The sequence below is a fragment of the Bubalus bubalis genome, chromosome 9, assembly GCF_019923935.1.
Source record: "Bubalus bubalis isolate 160015118507 breed Murrah chromosome 9, NDDB_SH_1, whole genome shotgun sequence".
Taxonomy (NCBI): Eukaryota; Metazoa; Chordata; class Mammalia; order Artiodactyla; family Bovidae; genus Bubalus; species Bubalus bubalis.
Genome location: NC_059165.1, coordinates 42,062,544 through 42,083,427, shown reverse-complemented (window position 1 = coordinate 42,083,427; position 20,884 = coordinate 42,062,544). Strand labels below are relative to the sequence as shown.

Genomic DNA, 20,884 nt, shown 5'->3' with positions numbered 1-20,884 from the left:
GCCCTCTTGCAACACCTACAGTCTTACTTGGGTTTCTCTTACCTTGGGCGTGGGGTATCTCTTCACCGCCGCCCTTCCTGACCTTCAATGTGGGATAGCTCCTAGGTTTTGTATATTTGAAATGGGGGGAAAAAACTAAACATCTATGTGTGAGGAAGTGATTTAATAGATTAAGTACATTTGTTCTACTTAATACTACATAGCTGTCTAAGTAAAGGCTGTTGTCCCATTCTCACAGGGAATGATGAGCTTCTGTATGTAGTGGAAAAAATTAGGTTACTGTGTGTGTGTATGAGTGAAAGAGAGAGAAAAAAAATAAGAGAATAAGCCCAGAACTTTGCTAACTCTAGAGCCACTAGCCACATGTGGCTATTGAGCACTTAAAAAGTGACTAGTCAGAATGGAGATGTCCTCAAATGGAAAATACTCACTGAACTGTGAAGACTTATAATGAAGGGAAAAAAAAAAAAGAACAAGAATAAGAAAAAAAACTAAAACACTGCATTTCTACTGGACAGGGCTGACCTAGGACTGTCCCTGGGGAGTGGGACTGGGGAAAATTTTTGATGGAGAGGACAGGGAATAGGCATTTCCAGTTTTAATTGTTTTTCAGAAAGCACTTAATTTAAAATTTTAAAAATCAGAGTAGGAATCCAAGCAAAATTTATCGTTTAGTTACTATTATGTGTCAGTCTTAAATCCTTAGTTTTCACAAATGGTACCATGGTTATGTAAGCTGTTAACCAAAACAAAAACAAAAATCTGCTGAATACAGGAACTCTACACTATCATTGCAACTTTTCTGCAAATCTCAAATTATTTCAAAATAAAAACCTAAAACAAAACAACGATGAAGGAAACAAGCACTCTAACAAGATGTATCTTCTGCTTAGAGTTTCTTACTTGGAGTTTCAAAGTACTTACTGTAAAGTAACTCACCTACCCACAGTTCCTTGTAAACACGTTTGCTTGAAACAAGGCAGCTAGGATTACTAAATATCATATTCCTTAGCTCCCACCTGAAATTCCATCAATTCAGAAAACTCCCTTCTACCTTGGTGATTAGAAGCTGCCTCGCTGCTGCTTAGGTACCAGGAATTTTTGCTGGAGTAGGAGGCTTGCTCAGAGAAGAGGAAAGCTGCCACCTCTCCAAGGACTTCACTGAGGCCTGGGCAGCTAGAAGTTTACAAAGCCCCTTCACTTGCTCCTTGCTCCCTCATCGGCTCCTTGCTTCAGCCCTCAGACTAAACCAACACTAAGGTCAAGAGATTTTTGCTAAGATCTCATCGTGAACTTTGAGATTAAAAAAATGAATCAAAAATCAATATTACTAGTATAACAACCTTCACCTATATTTGTACAGGTGTTACTACTTACTTAAAGGTTTCCAGAACAAGAACTAAACTCAGCATGCAAATGAGTAGGAATGGCAGGTAAAACTGGATAACAAAATTTAAAACAGATTTGATATAGATATATAGATACATGGCTATTTCAGAACTGGCCAAATGAAGATAATTTTAAACACTGCATTGGAGTGTAAAATACTTTCATTTTACATGAAGTAGGTTTAAAAGGCATGAAATGTAGAAATTACAAAGGACAACGTGTCAGATTGTCATAAGGCATGTTGTTAAGTATAGACTATAAACCTGCAACAAAATACTTCCCAAAGGTCACCCACCCACAAAACAATTATATTAAAAATAATGTGGGTATTTAAACATTTTACCACCACAACCATACCTGCATAGCTTAAATAATTTTTTAAAACATCACTGCTTTCTCTGGAAAAAGAGTCACACCATAAGCAGAAGGAGCTTGACTAAGAATTACGAAAGAAAACTGCTACTATGTAAATGAGTCACCTTTATAATTACAGGCCATACAACTGAAAAAAAGATGTAGAGGATCTAGAATCTTGAAAGTCACATTTCTGACGCATTCTCTACTGCACAGCTTTTCCACTGAAAACTGGTTAAAATCTGAGCTCCCCTTAAGCTTGAGAACTCTCCAACCAAGTGTCCCAGCTGCTTCTCTCCTTTTCCCCTTTCCAGCTGAGTTCCAGAAAAGAATGACGAAAATCTTTAAAATTACAGATCTAGGGCATCTCTACTTACCTCTGGAAAGACTTTCTCAGTAGAAATCTGGGGACAAAATTAATTTGTATTCAGTTAAAAAAAAAATTCAAACTTATGTGAAAATTAAATTTAAATGGAAATATGCATAAGGGAATGTTCCCAAATAAATGAATGACAAGTCAAACTGCTTAGAATTTCTGCCTTGGGAATTCTAACACTAAAAGTGATAGGCAGATAAAACATGGCAAGATCTTAAATTTTCAGTCTGAAAAGATCAAGGAGCCTCTTCGGGCCCTGTGGGTGTCTACGGCACAGATCTAGGAGAAAAATTTCTAAGGCACTTCTAAGAGAAAAACCACACATTCAATCTTCCTATGTTGTTTTTAATTAAGTTACCACTTGTCATCACCCAGACCCTTTGGGGGTTCCTTGATAGTTTGTTATCTTTCTGCCATCTTCCTCATTACAAATCACTGATACAGAGTTGATCCTACCCTGAAAGCCAGGGTCCCAATCCCTGCTGGAATCACTCTTGACACGTCTAGAGTGATGCTACACATTACCGCTGGCTGTGACCTGAGCTTATCCAAAGTCTTCATTTCTTTCTATGAGGAGGAGGGTGGACAGGAAAACATTGTGATCATACTTAAATCAATTTCTTTATTACAAAAAAATGGAGAAAATGATTCAAACAGTTACAGAAGCACATAAAAGGAAAAAGTGAAACTCTTGACTATTTGCCCCTGTGGAATACCATATTAACTTTGGAATATGCTTCTGGAATATTTTACAGTAAAAGAAAAAATAGACTTAACTATACTATTTTAGAACTTTTTTTTTTTTTTAGCAATATAGATTTCTCCTTTGACAAGTAACACAGCTCTGTGAAACTAGGGATTTTGTCTGTTTCCTTCACTGCTATATTTCTAGGAACTAAAACACTGTCTGGCACAAACTAGGTGCCAAAAAATGTTCACTGAATGAATGAATGAGATCCTCCTTCCTGTCAGATCAGTCAGAAGTTCCATGAGGTCAGGGATGTGTCTATTCGGTCTCTGTGATCCCAGCACCAGAGTCCCTGGCACAAGGTAAGCACTTAGTGTCTGTTGAACTAGCAAAACAACTCAATGATGAAACCACCTAATTTTTTTTTAACTGTTCCAGTGTGTTGGCAATACCACCTAACCAATTATTCCCCAATGCATGGAAAAAGTCTCTCACAAACACTGTTGCAAGAGTTGTTCTTATATATATATCCTTGTTTAAAGATTTTTTTAGGATAAGAATCCCTTTTGTGGGGCAATTATTGACCTGGTTTAAATGTGTTCTGAAACCTCTTCCCTCTAGAATTTCATAAACCAAAAACACTTAAGATTAATTATTCAGCTTGTTTAAAAGCCACTGCCTTGAACTTTGCAAAATGATCTCCCTTTCAAATCTCCAGTAGAAAACCAATGCTTCTCAGTCCTGTCTAGATGCAGCCTGAACACTGTAAGAAACAGGCTGCCTGCATCCTCGGTGACCAACATCTCCTGCATGAACACAGTAGCACTTTAGTCATCACCCGGAGAAGGCCGTTTTCAGGCAGGTCTCTACTGTTGATACATCCAGCAGAAAAGAGAAAGAAAACAGGAGAGTAATAGACTTCCAGGACCTGAGCTGGAAGAAGATGCTGAGAAACTAAGAGCTGGACAAGACCAGAAACAGATGATTAAGAGTATTTTTTAGTTCCCCACAAGTGAAGGTACAGAGCTCTATCTGAATTCTCCAATGGAAAAGTTTTTCCAGAAATTTGCCTTTCTGCTTGTTTAATTTTTTCACTCCAAAGATATTAAGTAAATCTCTATTATGTGTCAGAGTTGTGCCATAACTGGGGAGGAAAAAACAGACAAGATGGACCTACTCTCCACCATCTTGGCACTGAAGCTTAAGGACCATTGTCGAAGCATGAAGGGATCTGACTCTGACAAATAAAGATGGCTAAAGGCCTTCACCTACTTTCCACCAGGGAACAGAATTTGTGTCCCAGTCCTGCTTCTTCTTTTATGAAAAACACTGCTCCATTTCTCTCTATGAATGGAGAAGTCGGTTAGAGATCTTTCCCTTTGAGTACACCCCAAGCAAAACTGGTCAATACACACTGAGCGTACTTCCTTTTTCTCCAGGAGCATCTGCCACACCACAGGCCTTGCTGGGCCATCTTCTTAACTGAGGCCAAGGAGAGCTGTGCATTGGCACTTACTGTTGCAGAGTCAACATTCAAAGAAGAATAAACCTTGAGGCTTTGAGGGAATCAAGACCACCTAGTCCTACTCCAGTAGTAGTTGGGTGGATGGAACGCAGAGGCAATGTAGTGCCTGCGTATTACCGCACAGGTCCCAGCTCAATCCTCGAGTGAGCTAGTTATCTTTAAAATACGGAAAAACTCTGCTCAGTGGCCAAGGGCAGAATGTCTCAAATCAGTCAGCTGAGCCATCTCATGTCTTCAAAGAAGACAACACCAAGCCCCTAAATGAAGTGGTTGAATCTGGTGGCGTTGAAAGGTGACAGCAGCCCAGAGGTTGTTAGGATTGCTGCCCACTGTTGACGGAGCAGTAACATTCGTATGGATCCTCCACTTCATATACGTTTTCCTCAATGATATAGATGTTTTCCACTGGGTGCATCCCCTCTGCTGCTGTATTTGCCAACCCAGAAGGAGAAAGGTTGGCCAAAGTGATGAGGCTGTGGAAATAAAGTATTGTAGTTGAGTTAAGCATTTTCTGGACAACATGTAATAGAATTGAGAGAACGGGCTTTGCTAAAGAGTTAGCAACCAAGGCAGTATACGATCCTTGATCAGGTCCTGACTAGGAAGGGAAAACATAAAATAGCGATGAAATAATCTGGGGAATACTCTGTACAAATTCAAATTAATTTGAAATTTCTTAGGTATAAAAGTGGAATTGTGTTATCTAAGAGAATATACTCATTCTGAGGAAGTGCAGACTAAAGTGTTTATGTGAAGTGTCAAGATGTCTGAAACACCTGTCCAAATGGTTCAGAAAAAAAACAAAATTGTATACATAAAGAAACAAAGTAAATGTGACAAGATATCAAATAACATGCTCAAATTGCACTGTTATTTCAATTATTATGTGGGTTTAAACAATTCCAAAAAGTAAAAGGAATGTGTTATGGATCCAGTGAGACTTGAGTTTGAATTCTACCTCTGTTGCTTTCCATCCGTAAGATCTAGGCTAAGTTGGATTTGCCTTTTCCATTTATTCATTCAAGAACTATTTAGTGTGTTACACACTGAGCCAATGCATCAAGAGATACTACAGTGAACAAAACACAAAAAGCTCCTGGAGGCTGTATATTAGTAAACTCAGGGTGTTAGGGTCCTCATCTATACAATAGGAATAAGTACTCTTCTCTCACAGGGCTGCTGTAAGGAACATTTATCCATGCAATCCTCAAATATTTATGAAGTGTGTACTAAGAATCAGGTGTGCACTAGGGGATACAGTTATTAATGTGGCTGATGACTTTCTAATTTTCTATGGGGTTTACATTTATAGGTAGAGATAAAACATTAACCCAATAATTTCATAAAGAATCCCAGGGATGGCGGAGCCTGGTGGGCTGCCGTCTATGGGGTCGCACAGAGTCGGACACGACTGAAGTGACTTAGCAGCAGCAGGAGCAGCAGTAGTACACGTAAATGTAAATATTACCTATTGATATTACAACATTTCAGGTTTCAGCTCTAATAAATGCTGCTTATATATCATATAGAGCCATGATGATTAAATGTTTTATTTGGTCTTATGTTTTTACTGTAGATTATTTTGTCTTCATAACTAACTATACCATCTAGTGTGTGTGAATGCTAAGTCACCTCAGTCCTGTCCAACTCTTTATGATCCTAGGGACTGTAGCCTTCCAGGCTCCTCTGTCCATGGGATTCTCCAGGCAAGAGTGGGTTGCCATGCCCTCTTCCAAGGGATCTTCCCGACCCACGGAGTGAACCTGCATCTCTTATGTCTCCTGCACTGGCAGGCAGGTTCTTCACCACTAGCACCACCTAGACTTAGTCTAAAATTATTAGTGGTTCAGATAGTATTCAGTGGACAGAATCATTTTTTTCTTAAAATATATTTCATTCTGCGCATGTCCCAAATGTCACAGAAACCCAGTAAAAGTTATATAAGCTTTCTGTGTGTGTAGTGTAGTGTAATTAGGAATGGAGACTAATTCTGCAATATGACAGACAAGCAGTTTTCAACTCTGTTTGTACATTACAATTACCTAGAAAGTTTTTAGAACAATAAGGGCTTCCCTGGTGGCTCAGATAGTAAAGAATCCACCTGCAATGCAAGAGACCCGAATTTGATCCCTGAGTCGGGAAGATCCGCTGGAGAAAGGAATTGCCACCCACTCCAGTATTCCTTCCTGGAGAATTCCATGGACAGAGGAGCCTGGCGGGCTACAGTTCATGGGGTCATAAAGAGTCGGACACAACTGAGCAACTAACTCTTTCACTTTTTCACTATGATGAGACCTCATCCCCAAAGATTCTAATGTATTTGCTCTGGGATAGACAAATATGTTTAAGTTCCCTGGGTGATTCTAACAGGCAATCAGAGTTCAGAAGAACCAGGCTGAGTTATGAAAAGCTCTGAGAGAAGATGCTGAGCTTCTCGTTCACTTCTGTAACCAGCAGCCACCTAGAGCCTGGGTGGAGTAGGTGCTCAATCAGCTGAAGGGTCACCCAAAGATCCCCACCTTCTCCTACCCTACTCATGATTCTTACCTTGAATTTTGTATCTTCTCATTTCTATCAGAATACCCTAAGTAGAAAGACAAACGAAAGTCCATTTAAAATGCTTTAATAAAATAAATTAGATAAAAACAAAATGGGCTAATGGGAGGCAAAGATTGTTTAGGGAAATTTGGTCTACCAGTTAAGATTTTAATTACATCAAACCACTGATGTGTGTCTTGGTTTATTATGTAAACTGTGGTAGAAAGTAATAAAGATGTATTTTCATATTTAACAAATATAGGGAGTGCCTACTACATATCTGGTAGTATGCTAAGCACCGGGGACACAAAAATGAATTATGAGCCCTGACATCATTAAGCTTGTCTTCCAGTGGGGAGGCATTTAAGAAAAAAAAATAAGAAATAGAAAAAATAAAATAATTTCAAACTTGATGTGACAGAAAGGAAAGTACTGCAGCAAAATGGATTAACCTAGAGATTATCATACTGAGTGAAATAAGACAGAGAAAGACAAACATCATATCATTTACATGTGAAAGCTAAAAACATTAAATAGCTTTATTTACAAAACAGAAACAGACTCACAGACACAGAAAACAAACTTGTGGTTGCCAAAGGGGAGAGAGGAGCAGAGATTAGTTAGGAGTATGGAATGAACAGATACATACCACTAAGATGATCGTTAAGCTCAGTTCTGAAAGAAGAGAATGAGTCAGCCAAATGAAGAATCAGGATGAGCATTCTGGATTGAGTAAAGCCCTGGTAAAGATGGTGATAATTGCCTGAAACTGAAAGCATGACTGGAATAAAAGAGTGGTACAAGGTAAGGTCTGAAATGGAGGCTGGGCTAGATACTATAGGACCCTTGAAGTCATAATCAGGAGCTTGGGTTTTATCCTAAGACATAAGAAATAACTGAAGGCCAGAAATATGATATAACTGGGTTTCAAGAAAATCACTTTGGTTGCTATGTGGGGGATGAACTAAAAGGAGGTATGAAAAAAAGAGCAGGTAAGGCATGAACTGCTTCAGTAAGGTAGTGACAGAGAGGCACAGAATCATGAATGGATTTTAGATATGTTTTGGGGAAAGTGCAGGAAGTGAAACTGGATTGTGTGTAGTTGGGATTGTGTGTTAGGAGTGAAGAAGGAGAGAATTCAAGGAGGGCTTCTAGCTCAGGCAACCAGTTGGATGGTAGGGAAACACTATGATGAAGACCCAGCGAGGTGGGGTAGGGTTTTAAAAAGGTGGAATATAGACTCCAGAGCTCCTTTTTGGACATGGTAAGGTGGGAGACAAATAAGTAGAGATAACACCTGAACAGCTGGACAGTCAGTACCAACACCCTTGAGTGCTGAAGACAGAAACTAAGGATGACATTTAAGTCTATGGAAATATAGGTTATCATCATCCAGAGAGTATGGAGAGAGGAAAAACACCAGCTCTGGAGAATCTCAACACCTAAAGATCATGCTGAAGAAGAGAGAATTATAAAAATGACTGAAAAGGAGTGGCCAAAGTGAGAGTGGTGCTTCAGAAGTCAAGAGAAGGAAGACTTTTTTGGAATGAGTGAGGGTCAACTTAGTTGAATATTACTGAAAGATGGATGTATTGCAATGAAGACAGAGGTATCTACTGGGTTTATCAAAATGGAGATCACTGAGCTTGAACTAAAACTACTTCCATGGCAATTCAGGTGTAGAAGCTAAATGGGGTTGAGGGTGTTTGAAGAGTACAGAGGAATGAAATGTAGGAATAACTCATCTGAAATATGCCTGTGAAGGAGAGGAGAGAAATGGGAGTAGCTGGAGAGAAATGTGTGAACTAGATCTTATTTTTACACTAATAAAAAAAGCTTAAATAGGAATGGAGAAAGAGATGATTCTGGAGAAAGCAATCAAAGGAAGCAGGAAGTCATGGCTATGCCAAAGTAGTTGAAAGAGGCTTTTAATACTTCATCAGTGCAGTGAGAAGGGAGGGAGGTTTGAGCAGCAGTGAAATATGTGATGCTCATCTCAGATACTGCACTAGGAAGATACAAGATTGCTGCACATTTCTGAGTGCCAATTTATGGCTTTGATGTCATGATTAAAAACCTGTCACCCTCGTTGTGTGATTTTTTTCTAGCAGCTTCTAGGAAAAAGACTGCAAATTGTACACAACTTTCCCATCTATTCTTCTACGTAGTCATTTTTTTTAATATAAATTTATTTATTTTAATTGGAGGCTAATTACTGTACAACATTGTATTGGTTTTGCCATACATCAACATGAATCCGCCACAGGTGTACACGTGTTCCCCATCCTGAACCCCCCTCCCACCTCCCTCCCCATACCATTTTGGCAGTAATCATATGTGTGTACAAAACATGACTTCTCCTACTCGTCATCAACCTCTTTCCACACCCTTTTACCCAAACCATAACAGTCCCCAATATCCAGGCCTTGGCAGAACACAAAAAGTGGGTGTTATCATTACTCCTTATCAGCCTGTAGATTCCATATTCATGTGGTCAATTCCCAAACTCCACTGCTACCTCTCCATAAACTCGGGGAAGTGGGAGTGAGTAGCTTCTTCCTCTGAACAATTCATTTACCATTAATGGCAGAATAACAAAAAGGTAAGCAGGATAGCCCTGGTTTCAAATCCTCTATCAATTAACAGTGTCATGTCGGACTAAAAGTTACTTAACCTTTCAACACAATGGCTCTCCAAATAGTAAATGAGAACAATATCAGAACCTTTTTCAACAGGGTAATTACGAGGATTTAATGCACATAAAGCATTTGGAAGCTTTAAGCCACACAGGATGAGCAGCGCATCCCAGTTTTCCCTGGACTGTCCCAGTTTTAGCACTGAAAACCCACATATTCAGACCCCCCGCCCCACTTCAGTCCTGGGAAATTTTGGAATGGTTTGTAATCCTACACACAGTCTATGTTTACAGATGAGTAAGAAAGGCTACTAAAATAATAGAGGTATAAGGCCTTGGCCTCTGCCTCAAAGAGAAGAGAATATATCACAATTATTAAAGTATGTGAGGCTTTCAGAGTGATGGAAGTGTTTGGTCATTGATTGTGGTGATGGTTTCCTGAATGAAATCATCTTCAAAAATTCATTAAGTCGGACACATTTTACATAGACAGTGTATCACATATAAATTATACTTATTTTTTTTAAATAAACATAAGCAACTTAGAAGTAAAAAGTTTGCTGAGTGCCACAATGGAGGAAAATAATAAATGCTGCAACCTTGACCATGACCCAGTGTTAAAGGAACCTGCTGCCCCTCTTTAAAGAACCACACGTAAGAGATACATAAGATAGAAAATGCATAGAAGGAAGTGATTGCTAATCCATGAATTTAAAATATTTATGCTCTTTACAAAATAAGAAAATAGGTACTAGAATCAACCTGCCTGAATCTGAATTCCAGCTTTGCCACTTACCGATTCTGAAACCTTGAGAAAACCTTGAAAGTTTACCATCTCTAAGTGTTACTCTCCTCTGCTGTAAAAAATGGGGATAACAGTACTACCTACCTTATAAGATGGTGACAATGATAAATATAAAGACATGCTTGTTACATGGTAAGCACTGAATAAAAACAAATCCTGTGATTTGAAAGGACTAAAGAGTATTCATTCTAATCAATATAACCTAATGATTATAATGTCTAGGTTTTGGGTTGGTTCCTATATTAACAGTTCCTTATCAGAGGGAGAGAGAAGCACCATCAGATGACTTACATTTGAGAATTAGACCACCAGAGATAAGAATCAGAGCCAGCCCAGCAGAGACTCCTGCTCCTATGTAGAGGCCTGTTCTGGTGGTGGCACCCATGTCTTGTAACTCAGTAGCCAGTGTGGATATTTCCTATGGAAACGCAAACAGAATTACAGCAAATGGCCAGAAACCCATTGTCTGCCCAGGTAATCTCACGACTTATGCATCAGAACAGCCCTTTCACAGTGTCCCAGGAAAGCAGGGACCTTGAAGTGACTCACAATCTGTCCCCGTCTAGACAAGCTTCAAACCACCCAAAGAAAGAGATTAGCTCAAGTTTTGGACTTAGCAAGAGAATAACATATGCTTGTCTGTGCTGTGGGTGAAGAAGTAGCCTTAGTAAATGGACTCCCAATTTCCCCAACAAAAATGAACATTAAAGTGGAACCCTATTTATATAAGATTCCCTCGTGTTTCCAGGGAGTTTCAGAGAGGTCTAAATTTGGTGTTGTACCATGAAACCCCAATTTCCACAGAAAGATAGTGATTTAAAAGCTAGGAATTTGCAGCCTGACAGTCTTGGCTTCAAATCCCAGTTCTGTCACCAAACAGCAGAGTCATCTTGTAAAGTTATCGGGAAAATTAAGTGACAAAAACCAGAAAATGCTTGGCACAGAGCCTGGTACAGGACAAATGTTCAATCAGTGGTAGCTTTTATTGCTATTGTTCTGCATCCTGCTTCTAAACTTTCAGTTCATGTTCCCCCTTTAAAAAGAGTAACAGTGAACACCTTTAAAACAACATTAAGCAATTAAGTCCTCCGTTTATTCAACACACATTTACTGCAAGTGCACTGTGAAAATGTGCCCTGAGCAGTGTGGCACAAAGAGGTATTTAAAAGGCAGTCCTGGATTGCAAAGACCGCAGGACAAACACAAAATACTTGAGAGTGAGTCAGACTGAGTCAAATGAATGCAGACTCCCGGGTATGTCCTCAAACAATTTCCCAGTCACTGCTATCAGATTGTTTTCTAGTGGTTTTCCCTTCCATTCTGAGAAGGTGGGAGACATTAAAATGGTGGTTGATTGAAATACGGCTTTGTTTTTGGTTAGATATGTAAGTTCTTACCTTAGAATATTCCTGACTGGTGTCTTGTCATAAATAAATACATTTAAACAAACAAACAATCTTTCTCATTAGGGTAGAAATGTTAACAAGGAAAAACACTACTCTCAGGAGATGCAGGGTGTCTGAACCCTCCACAGTGGTATACAGTTGTGAAATTTCAGGATAAGAACAAAATGCTAGTGAGTCTTCCTTTTGGCACACCTACTGTGTGCCAGGCACTTTTACATGCATCATCTCATTCCATCCTTACAACAGGCCTCTGCAGTTACAATTGTCATCAGCAACATGTTATAGTCAAGGAACCCAAAGCCAAGGGAGATGAGGAATTTTTCCCCAAGGAAGGAGTGGACAGGAAGGAAGTCTAAAGCCATACTTTTTTTTGAGTTGAGCATGAGCTGAGCTCGCACACACAGTTACTTACCGTCTGATTTTTATCATGGAGGGTCTCCAGTGTCCGCGTCTCTACCACAAAGAAGAAAAATAGCCAAAACAGTTAGAAATGCTCTTTTATATGACGTTTGTTGGGTTTTTTTTAAGCTGCCTATAATTCTATTTGAAATTAATTCTACTTCATACTCTTCACAATAATTAACTGAGAAACCAACAGAATTTATTGAACACTTACAAATCAACTCTAGGATGACCTTTTTTTCACCCAGATAACAAACCAAACTACCTATGTTCTATGAAATGGAGACTTCTTCTAGGAAGACGTATTTGAATACGTAGTTTGTTGTGTCCATAGGACCTAAAACGGTCTGCAAAATTCTAACAGCATTGACAATACACAAGCAGGCATATAATTAGACTTTTTTTAGATCAAATGACTGCTCTTTAATATTTATTTTGTTCATTTTTTAATTGACGTATAGTTGATTTACAATGTTGTGTTAGTTTCAGGTATACAGTAAAGTGATTCAGAATATATATATACTTTTTCAGATTCTTTTCCCTTACAGGTTATTACAACTTACTGAGTATAGTTCCCTGTGCTATACAGTAGATCTTTGTTGGTTATCTATTTTATATATCTGTGTGCTCAGTCGCTCAGTCATGTTCAATTCTTTGAGACCCCATGGACTGTAGCCTGCTAGGCTTCTCTGTTCATGGAACTTTTCCAGGCAAGAGTACCAGAGTGGGTTGTCATTTCTTACTCCAGGGTATCTTCCTGATCCAGGGGTTGGACCCCATCTCTTGCATCTCATGCATGAGCAGGTGGATTCTTTACCACTAGGGCCAACTGGGATGCCTCTTATATGTTAATCCCAAACTGCTAATTTATCCCTCCTTCACCCTTTACCCTTTTGGTAGCCATCAGTTTGTTTCCTATGTCTATGAGTCTATTTCTGTTTTGTAAGTAAGTTCATATGTACAGTCTTTTTTAGATTCCACATATAAGCAATATGATATGACATTTGCCTTTCTCTGTCTGGCTTACTTCACTTAGTATGATAATCTCAAAGTCCACCCATGTTGCTGCAAATGGCATTATTTCATTTTTATAACTAAGTAATATTCCATTGTATAGATGTCCATCAACAAATGAATGGATAAAGATATGGCATGATTAGAATCTGAAAGGTAAGGAAAGTTGATTTTCTCAAAACCATTTAACATTAAGAGAGAGGGTATTTTGTTCCCTAAAAAATGAAAATAATAATAACTGTAACTATAATTTACTATGAATAGGCATTGTGTTAAATTCTTCAAGTGAAGTATCTCATTTAACACTCAAAACAACTATCTTAAAGTGGGGACTATCTGTCCCATTACACAGACGAAGCAGCTGAGAATTAGGACGCTAAATGACTTACCCAAGGTCATACAGCTTAGCGAATAACAGAAATGGCCTTCCAATTTAGGTCTGCATGGCCTTAAGTACACACTTAACTATGCTGCCTCCAACAATGCTCACCTCAGCACTGTGATTACTAAGCTCATCATGTTGCCCAGATCCCAGATCACTTTCTTTCCTTTTTAGGCATTTATTTATTCATCTGCCTATCCATTCAATGAACATATATTACATCCCCACTCTATGCCAGGCACAGAGGACAGAACAGTGAACAAGATGGGCGCAGGCCCTTATCTCATAAACAATGCATTTTACAAACCAATAAATCGTCAGCCTTGGGAAGCTTAAGGATGCAAACTCATTTTTCTGGTTGAGTCAGAGGCTCTGAAACTTCCTAAATGCCATGGTCACTTTCTGGAAGCTTCAAAGTCTAAGCCTTTTAATGCTAAACTCCTGGCATACAGACTCTGATTTTAATATTACAAAAGCATATTCTCAGCCTAAAGTTTTGTTTATTCTTTAAGAAAAGGAAAGACGTTATCTCCCATTTACCTTTGCTCCTTTACGAAAAGGAATTTTAAAACCACACTGGTGGAACTACTAAGTAAACTACACATACAATATTTTCTAGTGTAAATCTACTTTCTGCTTCCATACAATTACTTTTCTTGGCTTAAATGATAAGACTGTCTGACTTCTAACTTTTTTTTTTAATTCATCTTACAGTGAAAATGATCAATCAACTAAAGCCCTATTATTGGGTTATCACAGCTTATATTCACATAGATTGATGTCAACCAAGATGGGTGGGACAGATGGAGGAAGTTACAGTGTGTTTCCTAGAGAACCCAAGACTGGCAGAGCAGGTTGATGATCTTAAAAGTATACAAACTTAATATTTACCATCTAGCATGTTTTATGTGCCTGACACAGTGCTTAGTACTCTACATGCACAATATCTTTTCATCTTCACCACCGTGTTGTTCTTGTTCAGTCACTAAGTCATGTCCGACTTGCAACCCCATGAACTACAGCACGTCAGGCTTCCCTGTCCTTTATTATCTCTGTGAGATTGCTCAAACTCATGTCCATTGAGTAAGTGATGCCATCCAACCATCTCATCCTCTGTAATCCCTTCTCTTGTCCTCAATATTTTCCAACATCAGGGTCTTTCCAATGAGTCAGCTCTTCACTTCAGGTGGCCAAAGTATTGGAGCTTCAGCTTCAGCACCAGTCTTTCCAATGAGTACACAGGGTTGATTTCCTTTAGGATTGACTGGTCTGATTTCCTTGCTGTCCAAAGGATTCTCAAGAGTCTTCTCCAACACTACAGTTCAAAAGCATCAGTTCTTCAGCACTCAGCCTTCTGCATGGTCCAACTCTCACATCCATACATGACTACTGGAAAAACCATTTTGACTACACGGACCTTTGTCAGCAAAGTGATGTCTCTGCTTTTTAATACACTGTCTAGAGCTGCCATTGCTTTTCTTTGAAGAACCAAGCATCTTTTAATTCCATGGCTGCAGTCACTGTGTGCACAGTACTATTATTTTCCCATTTTTCAAATGAAGAAGTCTCAGAGAGGTACTTTGTCCAAGATCACATAGCTATTAACTGGAGAACCCAAGATTCAAATCAAGTCTACTTCCAGAGCTAAGGATTCATCCATGATCCAGTCCTGCTTTCTTCAGGTGGAAGAAAAATTTCATTTGTCCGATGTTCAAAGTTGGTTTAGGAACCTCAAAGACCCTTGGAACTCTTACTTGTAAAGGCTCCTCTCCACTTCATAACAAGCATATGTACCCACATTCCACATTAAAGAAATGGTGTGTACAACTACACACAAGCTGACTTGCAGGTAATTAACTGGTATAATGTTACATATTATAGTCATACCATTAAATACTAATTAATTAACTAATTAAATACTAATTAATTTCAACTTTTCATTTTATTTCCATAGTTTGGAGCCATTGCCTTTTTTTGTTTAAGTATTTTCTCAGGTCTTTGAAAAGCTCAGAGATTGTAGGCACTCTCCCTATATTCCCAGGTACAAAAGATGGCCCCATTCTGTTGCCCTAAAGGGAAGGAATAAACTAGTAAAACCTGAAGTGAAGGCCACTTCTGGTTATGGTATAGACACCTCAAAAAACGTGCATGCCTTGTGAGGAAGCTACTTCTCCATCTGGGAAGGTGTGTGGTCACACAGCAAATGCCCACTTGGGCGTGACATTGTAAAGAGCACTGAAACCCATGATGGGTAAGTGGGACTCCCACCATTCCCTTCAAGGTCTACAGTCGTGGAATTCTTTAAAATATAACAATGACATATGATAAACACTTGGTATGATTCGATTAGCTCACTATTTGGGTGATCATCTGTTTCCACCATATTTAACTTCCTTACTAATCGCATGAGAGATCTTGGTACCCAGTGACTAAAGAACCAACAAAAAGATTCAACCTCTAGAGCACTGACATTAATATTTAAAATAACTAATATGTGAGTGCTTTGTCTGGGCAGGGCATTATGCATTATGCTTAGTGCTTTACATGTGTCATCACTTCAATCTTTACAATAGTCTTATGACATAGGCACTGGAAATTAGCCTCATTATAGAGGTAAGGAAATTGAGCCTCACAGAGTTTGAGCAACAAAACTGAGTTTATAAAACTAACACAAAAAGCTGACATTAGAACCCATTCTGCCTATCACTGAAGCGCTGTGCTGTGCTGTTGTTCCAGTCATGTCCAACTCTTGGCAACCGTATGGACCATAGCCTGACAGGCTCCTATGTCCATGGGATTCTCCAGGCAAGAATACTGAAGTGGGTTGCCATGTCCTTCTCCAGGGGATCTTCCTGACCCAGGGATTGAACCTTCATCTCTTGTGTCTCCTGCATTTCAGTCAGGTTCTTTACCCACAGAGTCACCTGAGAAGCCCATCACTGAAGAAGTACTTAATTGCAACCTCATTCTGCCTCTAGATCTTACTGAAAATGACAATAGCTAACTTGTGCTGAGTATGTACCATGATCAGACTCTGGGCTAAGCACTCTAGACACACTTCCTTATTTAAATCTGAGAGATTTAATAGATTAGGATTGGAATTTACCTATTATTAAATTTTAGGGCTTTCCTGGTTGCTCAGTGGTAAAGAATCCACCTGCCAATTCAGAATACATGAGTTCAATTCCTGGGTCTGGAAGATCCCCTGGAGAAGGAAACGGCAGCCCACTGTAGTGTTCTTGCTTGGGAAATCTCATGGATAGGAGCTTGATGGGCTACAGTCCATGTGGTCACAAAAGAGGCAAACATGACTTAGGAACTAAACAACAACAACCACCTCATTTTACGGAATCAAAGACTATGCTTTGGAGAGTTTAGAGAGACCAGAACTCCTCCCTGATCAATGTGACTTGAGGTCTGCTCTGTCAACCTTATCTTCTTTCTAGAGCACTGTGGGAAATACCTGTTGAAATACTTGAAGGTTTTAGCTGTTCCTTCTGAGGTCAGAATCTGAGGAAGATGATGGACTTTATTCCAGGTAGAAGGTACTCTTGAAATAGCCTAGTCCAAATTATCCTAAACATGGACTGGGGCCAATACATGACAAAACATCATCAGTACAGGAGTAAATCAGAAAATAATAAGGAAACATAATGAGTTTTTCATTAAACTTATATAAGAGTATCCTCTTTTTTTTTTTTTTAAACACGGGGATGTCAATAGTAGAAATCTTTTTTTCCCTTGTTTGGCAAAATACGAAGCTCATCAAAAATCTTTTTCAAGAGTCAGGAATTATTGGGTGGTGAAATCCAAGTCTCTGAACTCATTCCTCAGACAGAAGAGGAAGCTGCTACCAGGAGAAGTGAAAGGCTTTGGCTCAGGTAGGGGCTACTCATGACTAATTCAGAATCCTAGCCTGGGGCTCTTTTTTCCCAGCATAAATTTACCTTCACCCCTTCCTTACCCCTGTCACTACCATGGGTGCACAGAAATATCCGTGCCTCCACTAAAACTATTTTCTCATATTTTCCCCATATTCTAAATCCTCTGAACTCAGAAACCAACTAAAGGTTTCCTCCTATACACCATGTGTAATTACCTGAGACCGGTCCCTTTGTGGTGAGCATCCTTGGAAAGGCTGTAGTGATGTCCCTCCATGGAGTCCAAGCTGGGGTGACCTTGGCTAAAGTCAGAAACCAACGTAAGGATGAGGCTTCTCTGACAGCAGAAAAGTGGCAACAGAAAAAAAATTGTAAACACAACAATAGAAGAGAAACACATGCTAAACTTCCAAACCTACCTGAACACATTCGTTGAGAGTATATGACACTCAGAATGTCTGACAGAGGTGTGTTACATCATTATTATCACAGTCTAATTGTTAATAATAAAACTTACAGCCATAGTAAATGCTTTCCACAAAACATCTCATAAAATCCTCCCACTGGCCTCTAGGGTAGGTAGTATTATATTTTATAGAGGAAGAGGTCACAGAGTTTAAATAACTTGACCAAGATTACACAGCTGGTAAGAAGCAGTGTCAAATTTGAACTTAGCTCCATCAACCACTAAGTACACACTCTATAAGCATTAAAACATGAAAGCATACGTGCCCCTTCTTCCCCAAACATGCAGAGTCCAGTGGTTCTCAATCTTGGCTGCACATGGGGGAGAATCATTGGGGGTAGACTTTGTAAAACTCTCATGCTCAGGCTCCATCCACCTCCAGAAATGCTGATTTCCCTGGTTCAGGGCTGGAGATGCTTATCTGTGGGAGTCAAAAGGCTCCCCAGGTGATTCCAATGACCAGTCAGGTACTCAGACCACTGATCTAGCACTTTCCTTCATTCTATGGCCATGAGGTTCAAAATAGATGGAGGGAATTAAACACGGTTGGACCCGTTAAACTTTAGGTCTTAGGGACCCAACTGGAGGGCTGTAATTGGGAAGACCAAAGGTGAGATCAGTCAGTGTATTTAATATGATCCACAGGCAAATCTCATTCAGAAAGAAGGTATGCAAAAGTCTACTCACCTGGTTTGATGATCAACTCTAGGTTTGATTTTCGATCATTCATTAGACCTGGGAATTGGATCCGGCAGCAATAGGTCCCACTGTCAGCTAAGGTCACATTCTTTATGGTTAAGGTCACGTCTCCTTTGTGCAAATCCCTCTTTAGTAGGTATCTGCTGGATGTCTGATAGGTTACATTCCTTCCATCAGTCCTGAGCACCAAGCTGTAACAGTCAAACACAGGGCAGGGTCCCTTGCCCCAGCACACAGGCACGAGATTCTCAGTGGTAGCTGGAGAGTAGGTGCAGGGCAGATCAGCATTCTGACCCACCTGAGACACATATGCCCCTTTCAAAGAACCTGCATAAAGAGGGAAAGAGAGCAGTGAGAGAGGTTGGTCCACTTCAAGAAAACTGCAAGCACTGCTTTGCAGAATAAAGAGGAAATCACTGCTGCTGTCCTGCTTGGAGAACAGTTCACTATAGCAATGATTCTCAGACTCAAGGGGCACCAGAATCACCAGAAAGCCTTGTTCAAACAGAGAGAGCTGGGCTCAACTGCTAGAGTTCCCCATTCAATAGTTCTTGGGTGGGGCCCAAGAATTATATTTCTAACAAGTTCCCAGGACACGCTCAGGATATGGCTCATCTTAGAACCTCACTTTGAGAACCAGTGCCCAAGGAGAGAATCATGGCCTGGTCCTGTGAACATTGAAGGGCACTGCTGATGGAAACAGATAATCAGCAGTGGGTCACTGTCAGCCAGGAAAAGAGCTCACCCATTTAGGCTAGTCATCTATTCACAAACTCAGGGCAGTTATCCTAACACAAAACTCTCTCTCCTTTTTTTTTTTTAACCAAGCACTAGTCACATAATGAATAAAAACCCTTGGCTGAATAAGAAGTTAATGTATGGCTGTTCTGAGGTTTAAAATTTATATAAACTACACACTAATATACACCCATATTCAAGCAGTATAAAAAGCATATGACAACTCTCCCATACCCTGCTCTTTTCCATTTCCCAGCTCCCTTTCCCAGAGAAGCATTCATGTATTCCCACTCCCCTGTGACACACACAAAAACAAGTCCAATATATCCATTTTTCTGCTCCTTGCTTTCTTCAATTAACATTATGATTTAAAGACATCTCACATCATTATGTTTCATCAGCTTTGCTATTTGTATCATGAGTATATCACAATTTCTTTAGCCACTACTCTGCTGGTGGACATTTAGGTTTCTTCCAAGCTTTTGCTTATTACAATGACCACCCTTGCATCTTTATCTTGTACTATCCAACTGCAAAAATCCAGACTTACTTGTAAGCAGTAGCAGCATGAGCAGGACACAGTCAAAAAGAAGATGTGAAAACATGGGTTCTGAAGAAGAAAGTCAAACAATGGCTCTGTTTGGGTGCCGTTTCAATTCTCCAATCGAACTGAGTATTTCCTGGAACTGTCTCTCCTCCCAAGTCACAGGAGCAGTGGCCACTCTGCAGACTGCTGGCCCAGCACAGCAGGCATTTGACTACCAATCACTGCTCTCTTAACACTGTCATCTATGATGACAGCAAAGGAAATGCCAGTTCTCTCTCATGCTAGACCACACACATCCTGTGAAGACTGACATTTACCCTGTCCTCATCAACAAAGAGGAAGCAATACTCAGAGGAAGACAAGTGTTACTCTGTCAAGTGTCTCTTGGCAAGTAGAGTGAGCCCTCTACTATCTCCAGTGAAATAACAGTCCTCAGTCTGAAATGGACAGTGTTCCCTGGGAACACAGGTAGAAATATATCACTCATACATTAATTCAGTCAAGTCAGTCAGCTGGTGAGTTCTGTGACCAATGTTTATGAAGCATCTGCTACTTGTCAGGAACTGGACTAGGAGCTGGGAGATACCATCATGAATGAATGGCCTGATTCTTTTTTTTTTTTTTCCTTTTGGCCATGCCATGTGACTTGTAGGATCTTAGTTCCCTGACCAGGGATCGAACCCATGCCCCATGCATTGAAGTGTGCATTCTTAACCACTGAACTGCCAGGGAAATCCCAGACCTGTTCCTTATCCTCACATTTAGCTGCCCTTTCTACTCCAATCATGAAACTAGTTCTTAGCCTTGCTCTAATACAAACTGAGCTATGTCATATAAGCTTACTAGGTTGGCCTCCCCATTTATAAAACTTATAACATGAGGAAATTGTGTTAGGTGATATATGAACAGCTGCTCTAATATTCTGACTTTGACCTGAACTTTCAAACTCTTCCACCAAGGAAAAATGCATTCCTTCCTGCAGTGATTCTTTCCCCCTCCTGTTGGGGGAACTGAAGGCACCTCGATATTCTATTTCCTT

The 20,884-nt window shown here is 39.7% G+C and overlaps 1 protein-coding gene across 6 annotated transcripts; it reads right to left on the bottom strand.

Moving 5' to 3' along the window:
* Positions 1-652: 652 nt before the first annotated feature.
* On the bottom strand, positions 653-20,102 carry LOC112586846 (hepatitis A virus cellular receptor 2). 6 transcript variants are annotated; one of them, XM_044947392.2, is made up of 8 exons: positions 19,849-20,102; positions 18,549-18,887; positions 17,614-17,727; positions 12,129-12,169; positions 10,602-10,728; positions 7,520-7,639; positions 6,880-6,916; positions 653-4,805 (listed from the first exon to the last, which is right to left on the bottom strand). In XM_044947392.2, exons 1-8 carry the CDS (start codon positions 19,901-19,903, stop codon positions 4,646-4,648), a joined length of 993 nt encoding a protein of 330 aa, XP_044803327.2. In that variant the 5' UTR covers positions 19,904-20,102; the 3' UTR covers positions 653-4,645. The 6 variants fall into 6 exon arrangements, with proteins under 6 accessions (XP_044803327.2, XP_025148125.3, XP_045022482.1 ...); XM_025292340.3 differs by having other exon boundaries at positions 17,614-17,697; positions 19,849-20,087; XM_045166547.1 differs by lacking the exons at positions 18,549-18,887; positions 19,849-20,102 and adding an exon at positions 18,124-18,542 and having other exon boundaries at positions 17,614-17,732.
* Positions 20,103-20,884: the final 782 nt, after the last annotated feature.

Coding starts and splice junctions, on each gene's coding strand:
- LOC112586846 (XM_044947392.2), bottom strand. CDS start 19,903: ATGTTTTCACATCTTCTTTTTGACTGTGTCCTGCTCATGCTGCTACTG. Junction 7,640..10,601: donor TGGTGGTCTAATTCTCAAAT/GTAAGTCATCTG, acceptor TCATGCTTTCAG/TTTCAGGCAATTATCACCAT. Junction 6,917..7,519: donor GCTTAACGATCATCTTAGTG/GTATGTATCTGT, acceptor CTTTCTACTTAG/GGTATTCTGATAGAAATGAG.